Source organism: Aspergillus wentii (assembly GCF_001890725.1).
Source record: "Aspergillus wentii DTO 134E9 unplaced genomic scaffold ASPWEscaffold_1, whole genome shotgun sequence".
NCBI classification, from domain to species: domain Eukaryota; kingdom Fungi; phylum Ascomycota; class Eurotiomycetes; order Eurotiales; family Aspergillaceae; genus Aspergillus; species Aspergillus wentii.
Window position 1 is genome coordinate 2,479,191 of NW_024467832.1, and position 20,985 is coordinate 2,500,175.

Sequence of the window (20,985 nt, forward strand, 5' to 3'; positions counted from 1 at the left end):
ATATTTACCTATAATAAAGAGCATAAATCTTACTTTAATTATTCCAATTAATGATGATAAAGTGCTGTCTCCAAGTATACCCAAGTCAAGGCGGTCGGCGGCTCCACCGCGTAAACAAACCCAGCCTCCTTCCTTTCCGCCAAATCCAATGATTCTTCCGTCCCACTGCAGGACAACTCAACCTCCCAATTCCCCATGCTGGACCATGCAATTCAGCCACGGTTTCTAAGACTGCATTATTTCTTGTCTTGAATTTGAAACCTATCGCCCAGTACATTCACGTTTTTCCCTCTCAAAATTACACGGCATTGTTTCTTCCTACATTTTGTTCACGGCCGACGCGCTTCGAGCATGTCGCGCGATAATACCAGACGCTCCGAGGCCACGACAGCCAGTTTCACTTCTTTTGGCTCTGATTTTGACCCTGAAGCCGAGGCCCTCGCCTCTACCAGACAAATGGACAACAGCCCCAGACTCCCCGACATGAAAGGCAGTGCCAGGAAACAGCAGCACCGCGAATTCGAGGCCGCCGCGGCCGACGACGAGCCCGACTACGCCATTGACACTTCCGCGTTGGAACGCGCGTTCCCGGAATTCTCGCAGGTCGGCACATCCGAAGAAGACGAGGAGCACGAAGACGATGAGATTTCCGTTGAGCTTGGACGGGGAGCGACGAAGCCGACGCGTCGGTTGGACGATTCGCGTAATTCGTTCATGAGCCTCGAGAATAGTGTGCGGTCTTCTTCGCCCGCCGTTAGACTCGATTATCCTACTTCTCATACGCCCCAGAAATCGGCCATGCGGAATACGCCACGGAGAGCTGCGAGTGAGAATCTTCGGAAGGATGCTCAATTGCGGAGAGCGAGCCAGGCTCAGAAGGAGAATATGGACCCCCAGTCGTCCAAGAACAATCGCAAGGATCAGCGACGTACGTTGTCTGAAATGCACGCCAAGGTCCGTGACTCGTACGACGGTTCTTTCCTTGGAGATGAGCGCCCTCAGCCGGTTTCCATGAATGCTCGCTCGACGCGCTTTGGTTCCCACCAGATCGTAGATGCTGTGGAGAGAGCCTCGCAGGAAGCATATGCAAAGGAGATGCGTCGGGGGAAACTTGGCAACAACTCGCGCAATGTATCCGCCACCATGAATGGTGATACAATGACTCACAATTCGTTCCTTCTTCCCGACCTCCCTAATCTCTCGGAGTTAGTGTCGGGTGTGTACGAAGATGGCACCCCGGTTTTCTCGCGCCAGAACAAGGCCCGGACAACGCGCTTTGTGTCGCCATCGCATGACCCGGCTGAGGTGTCATTCACTCGGGAGCATGTCCCGCTCGACGCGGTTCCCGTTCCCGAAGATGAGAAGGCTTTGTTTGTGTCACTGCGACTTCTGCAGGATAAGGTTGCAGAACTCGAAATGGCCAAGTCCGAATCCGAGAAGAAGATCGAGGAAATGCGCCAGGAAAATGTGTCTCTGAAGGCGGATAGACCTCGTAACAACAAGGACCGGTATGGTCGTTCGAGAAACTACGACTCAGAGGATGATCATCGGAGAGACAGCGGACGGGCTGCGAGCGAGATTCAAAGTAAGTACAATTGCGTTTGTTCATCTTCCACCCCGCTAATGATCCTTTTAGAATTGGAAGCAGCCAATATCGCTTTGCAGAACCAGCTCGACGTTGCGGACCGCAAGACTCAGATTCATGAAGGTGTCATGAAGAGGCTCAGCCGGGAGCGTGATATGGCGGTCTCCCAGTTGGGAGTCGCTTATCTCGAGTCCCAGGACATTAAGAATGAAAACCAGGACTTGAAACAGGAGAATGCCGAACTCAAGGCTCAGCTGACACGATTGGCTTCCTTCTCGCAAAAGAACCGTGACGAAACCTTCCAATCAGAACAAACTTCGGCATCTGAGGATGCAGATGCAGAGGATAGCCAGGTCCACACACAGCGCAGCGCGAACTTGAGCCGGACCGGTACCAGAGACGTCACTTCCAAGAGCACGCGGTCCCGATCCAAGCATGGACGCCAGGAAGACTCCCGTGCTAAGATTTCCAGCCAAGTCGATAAAGAGATTTCTCGCCTTGAAAAGGAGCGAGCAGAAGACGAACTCTTTTCGATCAATCTCCCGCGTTCGAGCCGCCCATCGAGCTCCAAACCCGAGAAATCAGAAAGGAAATCGCACTCGAGCAGTGGAAGCTCGAAGAAGTCCAACACCGGCAAGCAGCGCGTCAAGAGAGTTGTTGTGGAGGAAGTTGACGTCACGGACCCGGTCGACTCGACCATTGAAGATGGCACTGCCCATACCAAGAAGTCCTCTGGAACCGACCGGGACGTAACTTTCTTGAGCTTTATGGATGTGAGTATTGAACCTTATCTCTTGATGGGCGTTGCTGACATATGTTCTAGGAAAATGAAATTGCCCAGCTGCGGAAGACTTTGGAAGAGGAGCGATTGGCTCGGAAACAACGTCAAGCAAACCCGCCAAAAGAGCAAACTGCAAATGAGACCTTGAATTCTACTCGCCAGAGCGTTTCGAAGCCAGCTGCGCCCCGTAAATCGTCTATGAAGGAGCCGAAGACAGCACCACCCCGCCCTACATCGGCTGCCGGTGACGCAACAGCAGTCAGCGAAGGCGATAACAACCTGTCCGTGCCGACTGAACGTCAAAGACGCCACTCGGATCATTCCGTGACCCCGGTTGCTCAAAGAAAGCGCCGCCGAAACATTGAGGACATGACCTCTGCTTTCATCCTTCCTGACATCACCCTCCACCACGCAGATCAGGCTGCCCAGAACCCAGCGCTGTTGCCTGAAGCAACACGCCGCGCGCTTGACAGCGCTACGCAACATAATGGCAAGAACTGCACTGTTTGCAAGCGTGTTATGCCTGGGGATACTTGTGACCATACCCAAGAAGTAAAGGTCCCCAAGCCCGTTCCTGTCTCGGAGCGTATGCCCGAGCCTTCTGTTTACAACGAGGAGCCTACTCTGCGGCCCGCTCAGGCCCCAGGTGTTGCCCTCGCCACGGTGCTCAAGGCTTTGGAGGATGAACTGTCACATCTGAAGATGCAGCTGGCCACATACCAAGGAGCGTACAACAAGCTCGACTCGTCTCTAAGCAAGCGACAGAGAAAGTCGCTGGGCGAGAAGATCGAGAAGCTGTTCAAGGATATCGATATGAAGGCCGACCAAATCTATGCACTTTATGATGTTCTCGAAGGCCAGAAGCAAGATGGCCATGAGATGACAGAGCAGGAGATGGAGGTGACACTTCAGTCGATTGGAATTGATGTGCCTGCTGAGAGAACTGCTGACGTTACGGGAACCACGGATAAGTCTTCTCACAAGAACGTCAACGTCAATACCGACTATGACGTGGATGACGATGACGAAGACCTTCCGTGGGAAGGAATCGAGAGCACGATGGATGTGACTGGAAAGAGTGCTGCCAGCCGCCGTAATTAAGATGTGATGATGTTGTTGGAAGTGTTTTGTTCTTGATATATGTTGATTATTCTGTCTTGTTATTCATGTTGGCGATACTCTCATTCCGATTTCCTTTGTTCTTTCTCGAACACGGTGGTCTGTCCCCAGGACGTGTATGTTCTTGGTCATTCTCCATCCTGAATTGACTTTTTGATCATTGATAATTGATCATGAAACGGGCGTTGTACAATTGATTATCTTGATCTTTTTGGTTTGCATTGGTGTATCCTGGGTTTTGATGGATGTCTCTGGGTCTGGATAGTTGCAGGCGTTGATCGATAATATTAGTCTTATTTGAACTGTTCTACTTGTATACTTGCGGTGTTCTATGGGGATAATTGATATTCAGTGTTCAGTATACCAATTGTTGGTCTGATGTTTTTCGGTTCCTGAAACCATCACCATGTGGTCCGGCCCGAACCCAATCGAGCACAACATACAACCTCATGGTATATATTCTATTCTATCCCATCTCTATCTATTTATCTCTTTCTATCTCTTCATCCTCATGAATAATAGTAAAATCAGCTCGGACAACCTGTAAGATTCGGGTAATCGGCACCGACTCCGATCTCCGCACGGGAGACTTAGTCCAGAGTTTATCGATAAGGGAAGCAAAGCACGCAAGATCTTTCCACGATTGTTTTCTTCTCTTCTGCACTTTTCCAAAAATATTCACATTCTTGGTGAGATCATCCGGAAAGCTTGGTTTTGCCAATTATTATCATTACTACAGGCCAGAAAGACAGACTCATTGATGGGGTTCCCTTCCAACCAACATGAACATCCCCACGGGCATCATGTAGTCCCCAGTGGCGAGACTTTTCATGCCTCGCATTTCGAAACCCAAGGCCATCATTTACAGCCTCCAGTCACAGACAGTGAAGGCGACAGTGTCTGCACCATCATCCACGACAACGACTCTGAAGCAAGACGCCAATTACTCGCCCCAGCGCCCGATCTCACCCCTCACCGGTTATCCTCTGACTCCAACTCTTCCTCGGACTCTGACTCTGACTCTGACACCGACGAACCCCCACGCACACACGGCACAGACGAAAATGAGGACGAAAAACCCGTAACATGGCGCTCTCTCCCCAAAAAGAGCCAACTGGCTATCCTCACCTTCGCCCGGCTCTCGGAACCCCTCACCCAAACCTCCCTGCAGGCGTACATGTTCTACCAGCTTAAATCGTTCAATCCGGCGCTTCCTGACTCGACTATTTCCGCGCAGGCGGGGATCTTGCAGGGCTGTTTCACCGCGGCGCAGTTTGTCACTGCAGTTTGGTGGGGGCGGATTGCGGATTCTGAGTTGATGGGACGGAAGAGGGTGTTGCTGATTGGGCTGTTGGGGACCTGTATTTCGTGTTTGGGGTTTGGGTTTTCGAGGTCGTTTGTTACTGCTGCCGTGTTTCGGACGTTGGGGGGTTGTTTGAATAGTAATGTTGGGGTTATGAGGACGATGATTGCGGAGATTATTGAGGAGAAGAAGTGAGTTTCCCTTCACTTCCATTGTGCAGTGGGGGCTATGTGAGGGGTTTTGTGCTAATTATCGGTAGGTACCAGTCGAGGGCGTTTCTCTTACTGCCAATGTGCTTCAATATTGGTGTGATTATCGGTCCTGTTCTTGGTGGTACGCTGGCCGATCCAGCGAGAAGTTATCCGCATCTATTCGGGCCTGGTTCGGTGTTTGGGGGTAAAGATGGCGTGTATTGGATGCAGAGATGGCCGTTTGCTTTGCCGAATGTGCTCAGTGGTTTTTTCATTTTCGCGTCTTTGTTGGCTGTCTTTCTCGGGTTGGACGAAGTAAGTTTGATGTGCTTGGTCTGATGAAATCCACTAATGGTCTGCAGACTCATGAAATTGCTCGGTATCGAAGCGATTGGGGCCGCAAGCTGGGCCGGTCACTCGTTCGAGCTCTCTCCCGACGTAAGGATCGTGGTCACTACCGCCCTCTGACCAACCAAGGAGATGATCTATACATCGATGAAAGCATTCTCGGTAGATCGACTCCTTCCAGTCCGGCTCGTGCTCGTGTCCAATCTCGACGTAAGCGTCCGGGCTTCCGTCAAATCTGGACACGCAATATCCTTTTAACGCTACTGGCCCATTTTCTCCTCGCATTCCACACCAGCGCCTTCAATTCCATGACTTTCACGTTCCTCCCAGCCCCAAGAGCTCCAGAGGGCAGCCGGGACGGTCTGTTCCACTTCGGCGGTGGTCTTGGTCTACCATCTTCCCGAGTCGGTCTTGCAACCGCCATTATCGGAATCATCGGTCTACCATTACAGATTTTTGTCTATCCGCACATCCAATCTCGTTTGGGGACACTTGCTTCTTTCCGCACGTTCTTGCCCTTCTCGCCCTTGTCGTATGCTTTGATGCCGTTCATTGTTATCATTCCACGACTGCCTTGGTTGGTGTGGCCCTCTTTTACCATTGTCGTTGCTCTACAGGTTATCTCCCGGACATTTGCCCTCCCAGCTGCGATCATCCTGGTGAACAACTCAGTTACGAACCCTTCTGTCTTAGGCACCGTTCATGGAGTTGCGCAGAGTATATCGAGTGCGGCACGAACTCTGGGCCCTATGATTGGAGGTTGGGGTCTGGGGTTGGGACTGCACAATAACATGGTAGGAGGTATCTGGTGGGCATTGGCTATCGAGGCGATGCTGGGTTGGTTGCTCCTCTACACTATCTACGAGGGCAAGGGTATTGAGAAGAAGAAAGAGCCGACTGAAGATGAGGATTAGGGTGATATTCCCTTTTGATAAGCCCTTTGGTGGCATACATTGACTTGACATGACATTAATATTTATGAGAGACGCATTATGATTGTGTATAGCATATAGTCAGCTATAGAGAAAAGAATTGCGTTTCATTCATTTCATCGTGCTTCATGAGACATTAGTACAGTACGATAGTTATTACTCCCAAACTCTGGCCATAGACTTTGAAAGTCATCCATGGAAGCTCCTCATGTCCGTTCAACAGACTTCATAAAGCTTTAACAGCAGTAATAAACGCCTTGATAGCCTCCCTCGCATCCCCATCATGAGCCTTCAACAACTCCGTCGCCCTGATCTTATTCAAATCCAACTGATCCACCTACACCAACATTAGCCCCAACTCATCAGAGATACCGAAATCAGACGTACCAAAAGCGCCACATCATCTGCCGCAACCCTAACGGCCTTCTTCCTAACCACCTCACCCTCCTTCCCCTGCGCCGTCTCCGATGCCGTCCGCTTCTTCCCCGCGTCCTGCCCCGCCGCGATCTCCAACCGACTCATCGCCTTGTCTAGTGCCTCCTGATCTGCTGCAGATGGCGGCTTGGGACCGGTTTCCGCACCGATGCCATTAGTGTTGAGGGCGGAGAGGGCGGCGGCTGCTTTGCGGTCTTCGGCGTTGGCGGGGAGTTGTTCCTGCTCGGGGTCGGCGGTTGCAGAGGGGATGGAGTCTGACATTATTAGGTATTAGATGCTTTATATCTAGATGGTGGATTCTGTGGATGGATGTATGGCTTGATCAGCGATGGACGTTGGGAATAAATAGGTAGTTAGCAAACAATAACAAAGACGAAGGCGACGATAAGAGCCAAAATGACGATTGTCGATAACAGACGGATCAAGCCATGCCGGATACGGACTAGTCGCTGTGACTCAGGTCCGACAATAACCGCGACTTTTCCAGATCCGGTTATTGTCTTAGTCTTTCTCTGACTCTTTCTTTTCATTTAACTTTCTTTTCTTTCTTCTTTTTTAAACTGTTTTGGAAGAGCCATCGCTTCAATTCACTGCGTCTACATCGACGATTGACCGACGTTTCTTGGATACGAGGAGAGAAGCTGGTACATAGATCCCGAGGTCGATCGATCAATCATCCCCGCACCATGGAGGACTGGAAACCAGACTGTGCGTTCTGACTGCAAATAATCGAAAAATCGAATAACTTTGACTAACCATTATTTTTTTTTTCCTAGCCTGGACCTCGAAGCCCATCAAGCAGGATGTCGTATATGATGATGCACAGGGTGTTCAATCTGCCCTTGCAAAACTTCAACGGTTACCTCCGTTGGTCACAACACAAGAGGTGGGAGACCTTTGAGTCAAAGCAGAGCGGAGCTAGATGAGCTAACCAGGTACAGATTGTGAATTTAAAAAAGAGCCTGAGGAATGTGGCTCTGGGGAAGGCTTTTGTTTTACAAGGAGGTATTTTAATCTATCCACTGCATGAAAAGTAGTTTGGTTCTAATGCTGAATAGGTGACTGTGCGGAATTGTTTGATTATTGTAACCAGGACATGATCGAGGCAAAGGTCAAGTTACTGTTGCAAATGAGCTTAGTATTGATTTGGGGTATGCTCCTAACAGTTTCGCATCTCTTGTCTTCACGTGGCTAATGGATCAATAGGAGCCAATAAACCGGTAGTTCGCATTGCGCGTATAGCTGGACAATTTGCAAAGTGAGCCCTTCGCCTCATCATATGATACCCGACCAAGCTCAACTAACAACCCCAGACCACGATCAAGTCCAATGGAAACCATCAACGGCACTGAGATGCCCTCCTTCCGCGGCGACAACATCAACGGCTTCGCCGCAGACCCAGAGAACCGCAGACCAGATCCTTCACGATTAGTATCTGCATACTTCCACTCCGCAGCAACCCTAAACTACCTCCGTGCTTCTCTCTCCTCGGGAATGGCAGACTTGCACTCCCCATTAGACTGGGGGCTCGGCCATGTCATTACCCCGTCCATCAAGGAGAAGTATGAGCGCATCGTGAGCCGCGTCAAGGATGCCCTGCGCTTTATGCAAACCGTCGGCATTGATACGGATCGCGGTGTTGAAACCGTCGATGTCTACACAAGCCATGAGGGTCTGCTTCTCGAGTACGAACAGAGCTTAACCCGGCTACTCAAAACACCAACCACACCTACTCCACCCACCCCATCTCCACCAGCAGCATCTACCACACAGCCACAAACACAAACACCCCCCAAAAGCTACTACGCCACATCCGCCCACTTCCTCTGGATAGGCGACCGCACGCGCCAACTCAACGGCGCCCACATCGAATTCTTCCGCGGCATCACTAACCCCATCGGCATCAAGATCGGCCCCAGCATGACACCCTCCGAACTAACCCAAATCCTCGACATCGTCAACCCTTCCCGCGAAATCGGCAAAGTAACGCTCATATCGCGGTACGGCGCGGGTAAAATCGCGCAGTACCTCCCCGCGCATATCGCCGCCGTGCAGGCGTCAGGCCATCTGCCTGTCTGGCAATGTGACCCCATGCATGGCAATACGCAGTCGACGGAGTCCGGGGTGAAGACGAGGCATTTTAGTGATATTCTGTCTGAGTTGAGGCAGGCGTTGGAGATTCATCGTGCTGCGGGGTCGTTTTTGGGTGGTATGCATCTGGAGTTGACTGGGGAGGCTGTTACAGAGTGTGTGGGTGGTGCTGGGGGGTTGACTGAGGAGGGTCTGGGTGAAAGGTACACTACCTTTTGCGATCCGCGATTGAATGAGAAGCAGGCGCTGGAACTTGCGTTCTTGGTTGCTGGGTTCTATCGCGAGATGGATGAACCTGAAGGGATGAATTCAATTTAGGACATCTTAAACTGAAAGAATATGATATCCATATGTTATTGGATTTTAATTTGATTAAAATCAGATACCAGTCAAATTAACTAGCTATAACGCCAATCTGTATCGTATTCCAAGGATCCCCAACACCATGCCAAACTATAAGAAGGATGCATCCCATGACCAATGGCAATAAACCCAGAAAGATGTTTAAACATAAATCCAACTATTTTACCACGGGGTATGTATCCAATGCAAAACAAACCAAAACAATCAAAGAAAGCCCTATTCGACAAGCGGGCTGCCAACTCTGGGTTTGAACGCAAGACTCTTCCGCCTAGCAGCGTCAAGCTTGAATCGCATCCTTTTGGAAGACTCGTCATCGACCGCGCTTGATGTCGAGAATAATCCTTGTCGAGTCTGCTTAGCAGGACAGGTTTGCTGGACGAGTTTCGCTTGCTGGGTGAGGTAGAACGGGGTTGCCGGAGACATTCCAATGTTGTCGAGATTGAAACCGGGCCCAGGAGTCTTGGGGACTTGGTAATAATCATCGTCATGCTTCTTGTTCTTCTGGGGAGTGCTAGGCTCATCGCGGCCAAGTGGAGGCGTATGTCTCATAAAGTCCTCCATAGTGTCCCAGTCAGCACCAGAGCGTCTGCCACTAGCAGAAGCGGTAGCGGAGTCGACCTTGACAAGGGTTCCATTGACATTGCTCAGCGCGCGAGGTTCCATGCTCTTTCTGCGCTTTGCACCTCCACGGGGAATAATGGAGCTATCGACAGCATACTGCGCCTCGTCAAGCCACTTGTTCTCTCTTTCACAACTGTAATCAAAGTCAGTACTGATACCACGTGATTACGCATAACATAACTTACTCAAGAACCCAACCAACTCCAACACACTTGACAAGACCACCCGCCTGTCTAACCTTTTCCAAAGTTCGAACTCCTCCATCTTTGAAGACGACATGGGTGATGCCGACTTTGCTACTGGGGTCCGCTGAATCAGCAGGCGTCGGGCTAGCACGAGGATTCCAAGACCAATTCTTAACACATCTAGCTCCCATTTGCTGCAAGAGCTCGACGAAAATGCCACTAGCGTCTTCTCCCTCGGTAGTGTGAACATCCACATGAACAATAGCTCCTCCGAGAGCTTGTTCGCCTGCATTGGTGTTCCGACGAGGTGTTTTCGCGGGACTGGGAGACCTAGTTGCCGCTCTCTTTTGTGCACTTTCCTTGCCATTCACACTCTTCCTCACAGAACTGCTTCTCCGCTTGGGAGTTGTGGGTTCCTCAATTCTCGGCGATTTACGAGGAGAAAAGGAGGGAGGTTCGGGGTTTCTGGGGCTAAACATGGAGTTGCGAATTCTTGGAGAAGAACGCACAGGCGATGTGTTCGAAATTGAATAACCCCGCTTACGGGGCATCTTCAGTGGCGACACTTCACCTTCTGGTTTGAGAGGCACCTTCGAAACCGTATGGAAGGTTTGCGGGGGAACGATAGTTTTTTGCGTCGGAGTTGCGGGAGCCGGGGGAGGCACGTTCTCGTCATCGTTCTCCTTCTCGTCCTCTGACCCATCGTGAGCTGAGGGTGTCGGGGGTGCAGAGTAGTGATTCACGCTGGAGGCAAGGGGGCTTTGGTCATATACACTCCCTTGGTCTTCATTGGCCTCTGTGATCGCGGACTTTGGTTCTTCAAAGATCTCACTCATAGGTTGTCTCTGCGGTGTTTCAGTTTCCAAAGCATCATCCTGACTGACTTCGGGCTCTTGCTCTTGCTCTTGGTCCTGATAAATTTCAGTGTCCAACTGCTCATTCTCACTATCTTGAACGGGTGGTTCATCAAATAGCGACTCGACACCAGCAAGCGAGTGTCTGGAGATGTCAGGGTAGGAAATCTCCGCTGACTTCCTTGGGGCATGTCTGGATGGCTTTGGAATCCCTCCAATAGAGAAGACACCCCGTCGTCCTGAGCGTCTGGGCTGTGCTTTGTCTGGACTAATAGTCTTCCATTGACTCATTTGGTTTGCCAAAGGCGTAAAGCGAGGTGCATTGTCAAACAATGACCGCCTTGTCTTGCTCTTACGGCGAGGAGTCTGCCTTGTAGGTGTTTGAGGCATAGAAATTTCTTCCGCTGGAGGACCTTCGTTTTCCATATCCATAGTTGTATCAGGAGCAACATCGGGTTCAGCAGATTCCATACTCTCCGTATCATTATCGTGGTTGTCAATTAGCTCACGAACTGGGAAAGACGGAACCGGCTGAAGGGGTTCAGCTTCAGGCGAGCTTCTGGCGGGTTCGCTTTCCTGCACAACATGTTGGGAAACGCGTCGTGGAAGCGGATGAGAGATTCGTCGAGAGATCGGCTGGGAGACTCGGCGGCCCTCATCTTCGACATTTACGTCTGTGCCGGGGGCAAGCTCTGGCTCAGTGGGCTCAATAGCGAGCTCATGAGCTGGAGATGGAACCGGAGGTGTAAAAGTCTCAGCTTCGTGCGGACTTTCCTGGAATGAATGGTCGGAAATACGTCGCCAAATCCCCTCATGGATTCGTTGTGAGATCCGCCGGGACTCTCGACGATTCTCATCTTCCTCATTTGCAGTTATGCCAGGGACAACTTCGGGTTCAGCAGATTCCATAGTGGGCTCACGAGCCGGGGGAGATAAGACAGGGGGAGGACGAGGAGCTTCCCGAGGGGCGCTTCTGACAGGTTCACTCTCTTGCGCTGCGTATTGAGAAGCACGTCGAGAAACCCGGCGTGAAATCCGCCGGGGGGTTCGACCGGGGGTCCGGCGGGGTGTTCTGCGTGATGTTCGGCCGGGTGTTTGCATATACTGCTCATTCTCATCGATTGCAACTAGGGTAGGCTCGTCGTCATCAAAGAACTCGACATCGCTGTAGTAACTATCCTCGTCATGGTTGGGTTGCTGCACAAATGGTTCGGGGGTATGTTGCTCCCGAGCAGGGACTTGAGGAGCTGCAACCCTCGAGTTTCTCTGTGGAGTTTGGGAGGTGACAGGTGCTTCGTCAAAGACATCCTCGTGCACTTCGTGTCCGGTTTCAAGTTGAACGGGTGCTTCTGGTTCGACCTCATCATTGTCATCACCAGCTGAGGCTTCGTCGAGTTCATAGTCCACTTGCTCAGTTTCCGGTTCAGGCTCAGCTTGTTTCGGACGCGCGCTGGGGCTCTGCTCGACTTCCGAGTCGTTATCAACAACATCGGCTGCGAGCTCTTCCGAGGACTCCTCGGCAGGGTCTTCCATGTTGTTTTCAATGTGGTCCGGGACGTAGCTTTCGGCCGTGTCTTCGGCGACTTCTTCGTGGTGGCTGAAATGATCTGCAACGTCTTGAACGTCGTCCTGGACATCCTCCAGCGGCTCATCCTCGGTGGCGTCCTCGTCGTACTCGACATTTTCGACATCATGAATCTCCCGTTCATCCTCGACCTCCTCTGCCTGTTCAACGTGCTCGCTTTCGACATCTTCAGGGGCATCGTCTACCTCATGCTCAATATGCTCCTCAGCGTGAACAGGGCTGGGTGAATCATGTCCGGGTTCACTAGACACCATGGCCATGTCATCCATCTCATCTTCCTCCTCTACTTCTTCCTGGTCGTCAATCTCTTGGTACTCAGGAGCATCGGGCAGCTCGTTGTGGTCCTCTTCCATCAACTCCTCAGCGGCATTCTCAGGCTCCTCCTCACTCTCACCCTCGTCAACCTCCACGGCCTGGTGTTCAGCATTTTCCGCAGCGTCCTCCAGATGTTGGTCGAGTTCAGCATCTTCTTCAACATCGTCTTCCATCGCAACTTCAGGTTCGTGTTCAGGCTCGGGCGCTAATTGTTCGTCAATTTCACGAGACACTTCGTCCATTGTTTTTTCTGGGGTTTCGATATCCACTTGGGACAATCCTTTAGGCGTAAGGGGAGAGTCGACAGTCTTTGGGGTAGTGGAAATTTCATCCTCTACATCGTGCTCTTCCATAGTCTCAGCTTTCTCTGGCAGTGGCTGCTGCCTAGCAAACAAGGAGCTTTTAAATGGGGAGAAAGATCTTTTAGCAGGGCTCTGAAGCAGAGACGCCCGAGTGACCAATGGTGTTGACGATGCCTTGGACGGAGTAAGGGAGAACGATGCACCAAGGTTTCCTTTCTTGGGCGATGTCTTGAGCGGGGAGTTGTGACCGGGTGTAAAGTTTGGCTGAGACATTGGTCTGCTGTCATCTAGGAAAGAGAGACCACCGTGACGCGGGGTTTCCAATCTTGCCTTTTTAGGCGATGACTTGAGCGGCGAATCTTGCGTGGGGGTAAAATTGGGTTGAGAAATAGGTTTGGCCTCATTTCCAACTGTAAAACCACCTCTCCTCGGTGTCTCTTTCATTGTGAAGGCGAACGGAGAAGCCGACGGGCGCTTCGCAGGACTGGACATGAAAAGCGACTCGCTGAAATCCATAGGTTTCGCGTTGAGGTTGGTAGGCTCGCCATTTTCGTCCACGGTCTTAGGTCCTTTCTTGGGCGTAAAGTTGATTCTTCTGACCGGAGAGCCCAGTCCAGTGTTCTCGGATCCATGTTTGAAGGGAGAATGGACAGTTAATTTGAACTGATCCTTGGCACCACTCAGCTCATCGTCCTCACCATCTGAGCCTGCAAATGCGGAAAGTGACTTTGCGACCTGCTTGTCCTTCTTAGGCGATAATGGTTTCGCAGCGCCCTTGGCTGCTGCCGCGGGTTTACGACCACGACCAGAAGTCGCACCAGGCTTCCGAACTGGTTTCGATGCGAGGCCTGGCTGACGTGTCGATGTACTGGCTGCTCTCCTCCTCCCAGCAGCAGGAGCTGCAAGTTCCTCCATATCCTCCGATTCCGATCCCGACGGGTCTTGGAAAGTGACGGTTTTCTTCTTGGCCGGTCCACGCAACATATTTGACCTCATTAAAGTCGAATTTGTCGAAATGATCATCTGTCTGGGATTCGTTTCGTCCACTGAGGAATCCAAAATCTTGTTTGCTCGGGTATTCTTCCGCAAAGTTTCCTTCTCGGTATCTGCCGCTTTTGACTGTTTGCTTGCCGTACCAGCCCTCGGTCGACCTCTAGGCTTAGGAGCCGGTTCTGACTTTGCCGCAGGCTTCGCCTTCGGTCTTCCCCTCTTCTTCGGCGCGGAATCAGTATGAGCAAGTTCGTCTTCATCGTCGTCATCACTTCCCGATTCAGCAGCTGGTGCTGGCGCTGGCGCTGCCTTTCTTCCTCGACCTGTGCCAGCAGATGTCGTAGAACCAGCCGGTCTTCCTCGTCCTTTCGCCCCCTTGGGTTTCTCTTTTGGCTGAATAACACCAATCTCATCGTCTGTCGCGTCGTCCGAGTCATCATCAACATTGGATGTAGTAGTTCGCGCCGCTCCTCTTTTCCTCTGTGCCGCCGTTGTAGCTGTAGCTGGTGTCGACGCCTTTTTCCTCGCTCTCGCCTTGGATGCAGCAGTTTCAGTCGTGGATCCTTTAGGTCTACCGCGCGTCGCCCGCTTAGGCGGCGATTTCGGAATCACAGCTGCTCGAGCCATGATGTGTCGTTACTTCCCAAATATGCAGGGTGTGGTGTAGAGTTCGGGGATTTTCAAAAAAGCAACCTGCGGGACGATATTCTCCAAATCAAATCAAATCGCGTTGTGGTTGGCGGAGTGGCGGATGTGCGTCAATACAGATGTTGACAGGGCGTAATTCTCATCGTGAGTCCCCAATGGGCGCCGGGGGGAACTAATTAATTAATTAATTATGTCGGAACTGATCATGAATCTTTTTGGTCGTCGATGGCCGGGGGAAGTCGTGTATCCCACAATTGGCGATGCGTGGTTGGAGGTGCAACTGCAAGCGGTCGAAATGCCGCCTTCACCGTTCCAAGTCCACACGCGCCGGTGGGCGGGTTGCTTATTTGGGAAGTCACGTGCCGTTTCCCTGGCAACTGACCCACTGCACGTGATGGATGATGCAGCATGCATATGGCAGCCAGTTAATCCCAGTATATCAAGTGCATAGAAGGTTAAAAGGACATTCTCGATTACAGAATTGAAGATATCATATATTGTAGAAACTATCCAAAAAGCCATAAGACCGTACTACAGCTTTTGCTATCGATAAAAATGTCCAAAAGAAGTAATTTTTCAAATCACATAGGTATGTCGAAAATATAAACGCAAATATCAAGGTATATGCAAAATTGTACTAGATCGGTTAAATCATACTAAAGAGTGTAGCACTCACTACAACCATAGTCGAGATAGCAGAGGGCACAAGAGAGATACCTGAGCTATCGAGGGTAGTAGCAGGCTCGTAATCCGCAGGGGTGGTGGAGTTGGTGTTGCCGTTCCAGCAGTACTTGTTGAAGCACTGGGTACAGGCCTCTGGGACGTTGGTGTTGGTGCGCTCGAAGGAGCGGCTCAGGATGGCACAGGCAACGCAGGTGGACCAGTTGCCGTCGACGGTGCCGTTGCCCATGGTGGCCATGTTGTATCCGTTGGTGATGAGGTCGTCTCTCTCGCTGTCTTCATAGGAGGGGTCGAAGGTGGTAACGTTCGAGAGATACGTGTAGGGCGAGTTGGGGAGGTACACAATCAACGGGGCAGTTCCGGTGATGTTTGTGCTGTTGCATCCAAAGAATGTAGGGCGCTTGTTCAAGCCTTCATTGACAAAGGTGTTCTGGTCGGGGATGGCAGGGAAAGCCGTGCCGTTGGCAATGCCAGTGCCATTCAGGCTACGCTCGTAAGTTGCAACCATCGCAGTACCATTGGGCCAGTTGTAGGTGGTATCGGCGGAAGAGTCGATGGCAAAGATGACATCCACGTTGCGCTCGGGCTGGATCAGAGGGTGCAGAGGGATGTTCTGCAAATCTTCGCCACCATCAACGACATTGATTTCTGTCTGGTCGGCAAAGGGAGAGGTCGAGTTGGACCAGCCATAGAACGGATTGGCAGTGTACATGGCAATGTCATCATTGTCGCTACCAATCTTGCCCAGGATATCGGTAAAGATATTCTTGAGGAAGCTAGGCAGTCCAGTAGAGTTGACAGAAAGAAGGAACTGGTTGAACAGAGTGGACGAAGTACCCATGACGAAACCAGCATTGTCAAACCCACGCACGCAGGTCTCATTCGAAGGCAGAGTACCCGCGATGAACCGCGAGCCCAAGTACTCAAGGGGAGCAAAACCATAAATGGTAGGGTCAAAGGTGCCAAACTCCCAGGGGTTAAACTCGAAAACGGTAGAATTGTTGCTGCTAATCGCAAGCTGATCGGGGTATCGGCCGTCTGCAACGACCAGCGGCAAGGGCATGTCAGCCTGCTGGAACGACTCGGTCAAAGCAATTGATGACCAGGTGTAACTGGGGCCACCGTTGGTGGCATTGATGAGCTGGTAAGACAGCGCACGGCCCCTACAAATATCAGTATGTGAACTGTAGAGGAACAATTATGATCATACCAGTAATCAGTAATGGAAGTCGAGAAACCGGCCTTGGACTTGCCGGACACATCCTGTTCAATATCCTTATAGTAAGATGCCGAATCCAAAATCTGGATCGAACCGCTGTCAGGGCCCTCGAAAATCGAATTTTCAAACTGCCAAACCTCTCCATCCTCGTAGGTCTGCAGATCGGAGATAGAGGTGAAGTTGTTGACATAGATCGAACCCACCAACCAACTACCACCACTAAGACCAGACAAGTAAGTCGCAGACTGAAGCAATCCACCCAGCTGGTCGGTGTTGGTCGAGTTGTCCGTACGACTATCAAAAGCCTTGATGGCACCAGCACCGTTCAACATGGCCCGGTAACCACCTCCCGACACCGCGATACCGATAGTAGGCAGGTTGGAGCTGTTGCTGGAGAACTTGTCGACGTACCCCGCGGCATCAAAGTCTTTGATCGTCACATGGCCGAAGAAATCCTTCAACGCGGAGGTGGTTTTGTCCCGACGAGTATTCAGCCACGAGGTTTCGTTTGACGAGAGCTTTGCGGCGCTGCGGACCGTTGGACGAGAGGCCGGGCAGTCGACCTTGGAGGGGGTGTAGCCATCAGGGGCGTTTGGCAGAGCGCGCGACACTCTGTCCAGCCTCACATTCTCACTGGCAGAGCCTGGTGCAGCTGACGCACCTATAACCGGTCAGATATGATAACACCATGGAGTAGTCAATGCGACCGTGTACATACCAGAGAGAAGACCCGCCAGGGCAATTGAGCTGAAAAAAGCCGTAGATTTCATCTTGACTGCAGCCACACTCGCAAACACAGTGAGAGAGCGAGCGACCGGAATAAAAAGACTCGAAAGTCAAAAGATTCAGCCAGATGAAACGGGGAATGGGGGCCAGTTTTGAGGAGAACAAGTCGAGTTCAGCTGATCCCCCCAGGGGTTTTTTTTCCTCAGTTCATATCCGAATACGAAGCCAAGCAGACGGTCGCTGGAGTAAAAACAGTGGAGGGGCACTAGTTGGGCAAATCACAGGCAGCAGAGGCGATCGATGATGTCAGGGCAGGATCCGGTTTGGGCAGATCTGGGTGAATCGAGATTAGAATTGAGATTGGTTTTTCAATCGTATGAACCATGGGAGAGATATAATTTTCTCATGATCAGTGAATAATTAAATTAAATATGTTGAAGTTACATAGATACTACTGTGTAGTTATTGAGTGATAAAAGATGATCCTGCTGAAGATTACTGTGGGTCAATAATAAAACATCAAATCTGCATGAAATGAATTGATCAGATAGTATTGTAGTACAACTGCTATTAGTTCAACAGTCAGACTCAAATATGAGACACACAAGGGATCAATGGTTGTTTTATATTATGCACATGCCACTGTGTCACTCACGCTAATTGAAGGTATGTGTAGACAAGACCAAAAACTCGACAATGTCTGCCATATGATGATACTAACAGTTAATACATAAAATTATATCATAAAAGCAATCTAAAAGATATCAATCTAATTAATATTCAATCCATCTAAATATGGGGTACATCGATTGTTTATTGAGACCCGCCATTAGCGCGTAGAGGAGAAGTTGATGCTATTCAGAGTACCCACCTAGACTGAGGTACATGTACATACTCTGTAGTAAGTATCATTAACAGCACCTTATCGAGATATTTGCTCTCTGGATGGATTCTCGCTTGCCTGATCATTAAATACTGATATTCCTAGAATATCAACACTGTCCATCAGATATATTTTTTCACATCCACCCCTTAACTGAAGCATGATTATTGATTATCCCAACCAGTTTATACCTCCATAGATATAATCTTCTCTATACCTTCGATTATGCTTATGCTTATGCTTATCTTCAATGCCAGCTTATGCCTATAGTGGGTCCCTTATTGATCATCTCCCCGCTTCAATATGAGGATAGCATATAAACAGCATAGCAATTCCATCAAGAATCAAATATCCTATCTATCTACATGAATATATGATGAATATATATGGAGCAATGTTAATTGAACAGGGATCAAAATAATGGGCGAATGCTCTGCGCGCCTTTTTTGTACACCAGGGGAAGTGGAATGCGGCGATTGGGGATTACGCCGTGGGCACCACTTGGTCAGGGACGATGTAAAATAAAAGAGGCTCGACAGGATGCAACAGGGGGATCTGAACGAGCAGCGACGATGAGTGAAGATGAAGCCAAAGTATCTGGCTATTGGAGGAATAAAGAGATATAGATGTGTATGTATAGAGGATCTAAGAATAGATGATAAGCAGTTGAAATGGAAATACAAACTCTGCAGGTCACATGGACAGTCGGTGGTTCTAGATGCGACGATATCTTTCTTTCTTTGATGCATAATATTATACCGATTTAATTGAATCAATAAGCATAATAAGGGGAATATGGAGATATGGGGATATGGAATAAGTGGAGCAACGGCAATTCCACAATAGGAAAACCAAGAACAGCTCAGCAGCAGCAGAATCTGAAGGTCACAAGATGAGATCTACGGAAGATAGTGTCGCACAATGCACGAGTGCATCCCGTGATGATCAAATATCGATTGTAGTTGTTTTCCAGAATTGTCCAGACGGAGATGGTGCATTTTGACTGGTGGCTGTCGGGTTGCCCGAATAAGGAAACCGAGCGGATTTCCTGTCTGATCTTGCTAGTTATTCAATTGAGTGTTGGATATATTTTATTATTGAATAGCTAGAGCTATGATATAGTATAATATATTAGATATGCTACATTATACTGTCTATACTATAATATTATTGTAGTATAGTTACTACGTAGAGATAGATCTACATCGCTATATCGCTATACTTAGAAGTTCGTACTACTACAGTACTACAACAACAAACTGCATCGATATCAGCAATCAAGTGACTCTTTTACATTCCGGGTCCAGACCGAATCCACTGCATCTTTTTAATCCTCTCGGTTTCCCTTTTGGGCCATCGTGCTGCTCACATGAGCTTCTCTCTCTCCTACAATCATATAAAAACGGTCCCCTCACACTCTCTTCTCTTCTTATCCATAATCTCTTACATTCATCTCTGATCACTGCCTTATCCTTCATATTCTATCATATATCATCACAACAGCAGCAGACACAATGTCCGTCTCCATCGAAACAACCGACCCCCCATCCGCCGTCTCCCAATTCCAAAATGACTTTGGCATGGGCACAAAGTCCAGAATGCCCGAATTCAGCCTCGCGGGAAGAGTCATTATCGTCTCTGGCGCTGCCCGTGGACTGGGTTTAGTCCAGGCTGAAGCGATTCTCGAGTCTGGTGCTAAGGTCTATGCTCTTGATCGATTGGAGGAGCCAGTAAGCCTCCCCAAAACACATGATATGCCCAAGTATACTGATAAGTGTAGTCCCCCGATTTCTACACCATCCAAAAACGAGCCCGCGAAGAGCTCAATACGGAACTACACTACCGTCGCATCGATGTACGCGACGCAGAACTTCTCCACCAGGTCGTCGAGGAGATTGCCACCGCAGAGGGCCGTTTGGATGGGTTACTCGCTGCGGCGGGGATTCAGCAGGAGACGCCCGCGCTCGAGTATACGGCCAAGGACTCGAATACCATGTTCGAGGTGAATGTCACGGGAGTGTTTATGACGGCTCAAGCGGTGGCCAAGCAGATGATTCGCTTTGGGAAGGGGGGAAGTATCGTCTTTATTGCGAGTATGAGTGGTTCGGTTGCCAATCGGGTATGTCCCCCATCCACCTCTATCTCTTTCAAGATGCTAATGAGGACAGGGCCTCATCTGCCCCGCCTACAACGCCAGCAAAGCCGGCGTCCTCCAACTCTCCCGCAACCTCGCCATGGAATGGGGCCCCTACAAGATCCGCTGCAACACCATTTCGCCCGGCTACATCGTCACCGCCATGGTGGAGCAGCTCTTCATCGAGTATCCCGAGCGTCGCGAGACCTGGCCCAAGGATAACATGCTCGGCCGTCTGTCCAGTCCGAGCGAGTACCGTGGTGCGGCGGTGTTTTTGCTCAGTGATGCGAGTAGCTTTATGACAGGGAGTGATGTGCGGATTGATGGGGGGCATGCTGCTTGGTAGATCGTATGACTACCTTTATGACTATGATTTTGGTTTTTGATTTGTTGATGCATGGCGTGTAAAGTGAAATGGCCACTGTGTCTGTCATAGTGAAGTAAGTAGATTAATGAAACCCAACCACACGCATTTTAAATAAAGTTATCCAGTCCGCATCATCGATTGTTTTATTTTTATTTTTAATTTAAAACCCGGGGATCGCATGACCCACGGGAATTAAAAGATTGTCCAATCCATGGTTCCGGAATTAGTTATTATGGTGCGCTCGATATCACCTGGTTGGAGTCTGCCAATGGATTTGTTAGTTGTCGTTTCACGTGGACTGTGAGTTGGCGTATTCTCATCCATTTG

General features: G+C 50.1%; 7 protein-coding genes across 7 annotated transcripts; 4 read left to right on the top strand and 3 right to left on the bottom strand.

Annotated features, from left to right (window-relative positions):
- The first annotated feature begins 171 nt into the window (after positions 1-171).
- Positions 172-3,957, top strand: ASPWEDRAFT_124323 (uncharacterized protein). Its single transcript, XM_040829187.1, has 3 exons — positions 172-1,585; positions 1,637-2,358; positions 2,409-3,957. Exons 1-3 carry the CDS (start codon positions 352-354, stop codon positions 3,465-3,467), a joined length of 3,015 nt encoding a protein of 1,004 aa, XP_040694637.1. The 5' UTR covers positions 172-351; the 3' UTR covers positions 3,468-3,957.
- A 170-nt stretch (positions 3,958-4,127) lies between these two features.
- On the top strand, positions 4,128-6,572 carry ASPWEDRAFT_34422 (putative MFS multidrug transporter). Its single transcript, XM_040833997.1, has 3 exons — positions 4,128-4,979; positions 5,048-5,294; positions 5,342-6,572. The coding sequence occupies exons 1-3, from the start codon at positions 4,246-4,248 to the stop codon at positions 6,239-6,241; spliced, it is 1,881 nt and encodes a 626-aa protein (XP_040694638.1). The 5' UTR covers positions 4,128-4,245; the 3' UTR covers positions 6,242-6,572.
- On the bottom strand, positions 6,081-7,056 carry ASPWEDRAFT_34423 (uncharacterized protein). The gene is made up of 2 exons (XM_040833998.1): positions 6,647-7,056; positions 6,081-6,596 (listed from the first exon to the last, which is right to left on the bottom strand). The coding sequence occupies exons 1-2, from the start codon at positions 6,953-6,955 to the stop codon at positions 6,486-6,488; spliced, it is 420 nt and encodes a 139-aa protein (XP_040694639.1). The 5' UTR covers positions 6,956-7,056; the 3' UTR covers positions 6,081-6,485.
- Positions 7,057-7,380: 324 nt separating this feature from the next.
- ASPWEDRAFT_23091 (3-deoxy-7-phosphoheptulonate synthase class II) lies at positions 7,381-9,103 on the top strand (the record flags this gene model as incomplete). Its single annotated transcript, XM_040832440.1, has 6 exons — positions 7,381-7,402; positions 7,471-7,580; positions 7,630-7,699; positions 7,753-7,845; positions 7,901-7,952; positions 8,008-9,103. 6 exons carry the CDS (start codon positions 7,381-7,383, stop codon positions 9,101-9,103), a joined length of 1,443 nt encoding a protein of 480 aa, XP_040694640.1.
- A 261-nt stretch (positions 9,104-9,364) lies between these two features.
- ASPWEDRAFT_23092 (uncharacterized protein) lies at positions 9,365-14,627 on the bottom strand (the record flags this gene model as incomplete). Its single annotated transcript, XM_040832441.1, has 2 exons — positions 9,365-9,902; positions 9,955-14,627. The coding sequence occupies 2 exons, from the start codon at positions 14,625-14,627 to the stop codon at positions 9,365-9,367; spliced, it is 5,211 nt and encodes a 1,736-aa protein (XP_040694641.1).
- A 470-nt stretch (positions 14,628-15,097) lies between these two features.
- ASPWEDRAFT_178756 (lysophospholipase family protein) lies at positions 15,098-17,480 on the bottom strand. The gene is made up of 3 exons (XM_040831773.1): positions 17,267-17,480; positions 16,540-17,209; positions 15,098-16,492 (listed from the first exon to the last, which is right to left on the bottom strand). The coding sequence occupies exons 1-3, from the start codon at positions 17,316-17,318 to the stop codon at positions 15,295-15,297; spliced, it is 1,920 nt and encodes a 639-aa protein (XP_040694642.1). The 5' UTR covers positions 17,319-17,480; the 3' UTR covers positions 15,098-15,294.
- A 2,191-nt stretch (positions 17,481-19,671) lies between these two features.
- On the top strand, positions 19,672-20,637 carry ASPWEDRAFT_100741 (putative short chain dehydrogenase; the record flags this gene model as incomplete). Its single annotated transcript, XM_040827326.1, has 3 exons — positions 19,672-19,887; positions 19,938-20,276; positions 20,326-20,637. The coding sequence occupies 3 exons, from the start codon at positions 19,672-19,674 to the stop codon at positions 20,635-20,637; spliced, it is 867 nt and encodes a 288-aa protein (XP_040694643.1).
- Between the last annotated feature and the right edge of the window lie 348 nt (positions 20,638-20,985).

Coding starts and splice junctions, on each gene's coding strand:
- ASPWEDRAFT_124323 (XM_040829187.1), top strand. CDS start 352: ATGTCGCGCGATAATACCAGACGCTCCGAGGCCACGACAGCCAGTTTC. Junction 1,586..1,636: donor GGCTGCGAGCGAGATTCAAA/GTAAGTACAATT, acceptor TGATCCTTTTAG/AATTGGAAGCAGCCAATATC. Junction 2,359..2,408: donor CTTTCTTGAGCTTTATGGAT/GTGAGTATTGAA, acceptor CATATGTTCTAG/GAAAATGAAATTGCCCAGCT.
- ASPWEDRAFT_34422 (XM_040833997.1), top strand. CDS start 4,246: ATGGGGTTCCCTTCCAACCAACATGAACATCCCCACGGGCATCATGTA. Junction 4,980..5,047: donor GAGATTATTGAGGAGAAGAA/GTGAGTTTCCCT, acceptor AATTATCGGTAG/GTACCAGTCGAGGGCGTTTC. Junction 5,295..5,341: donor TCTTTCTCGGGTTGGACGAA/GTAAGTTTGATG, acceptor AATGGTCTGCAG/ACTCATGAAATTGCTCGGTA.
- ASPWEDRAFT_34423 (XM_040833998.1), bottom strand. CDS start 6,955: ATGTCAGACTCCATCCCCTCTGCAACCGCCGACCCCGAGCAGGAACAA. Junction 6,597..6,646: donor CAGATGATGTGGCGCTTTTG/GTACGTCTGATT, acceptor ATGTTGGTGTAG/GTGGATCAGTTGGATTTGAA.
- ASPWEDRAFT_178756 (XM_040831773.1), bottom strand. CDS start 17,318: ATGAAATCTACGGCTTTTTTCAGCTCAATTGCCCTGGCGGGTCTTCTC. Junction 17,210..17,266: donor CCTGGCGGGTCTTCTCTCTG/GTATGTACACGG, acceptor GACCGGTTATAG/GTGCGTCAGCTGCACCAGGC. Junction 16,493..16,539: donor ACTTCCATTACTGATTACTG/GTATGATCATAA, acceptor TGATATTTGTAG/GGGCCGTGCGCTGTCTTACC.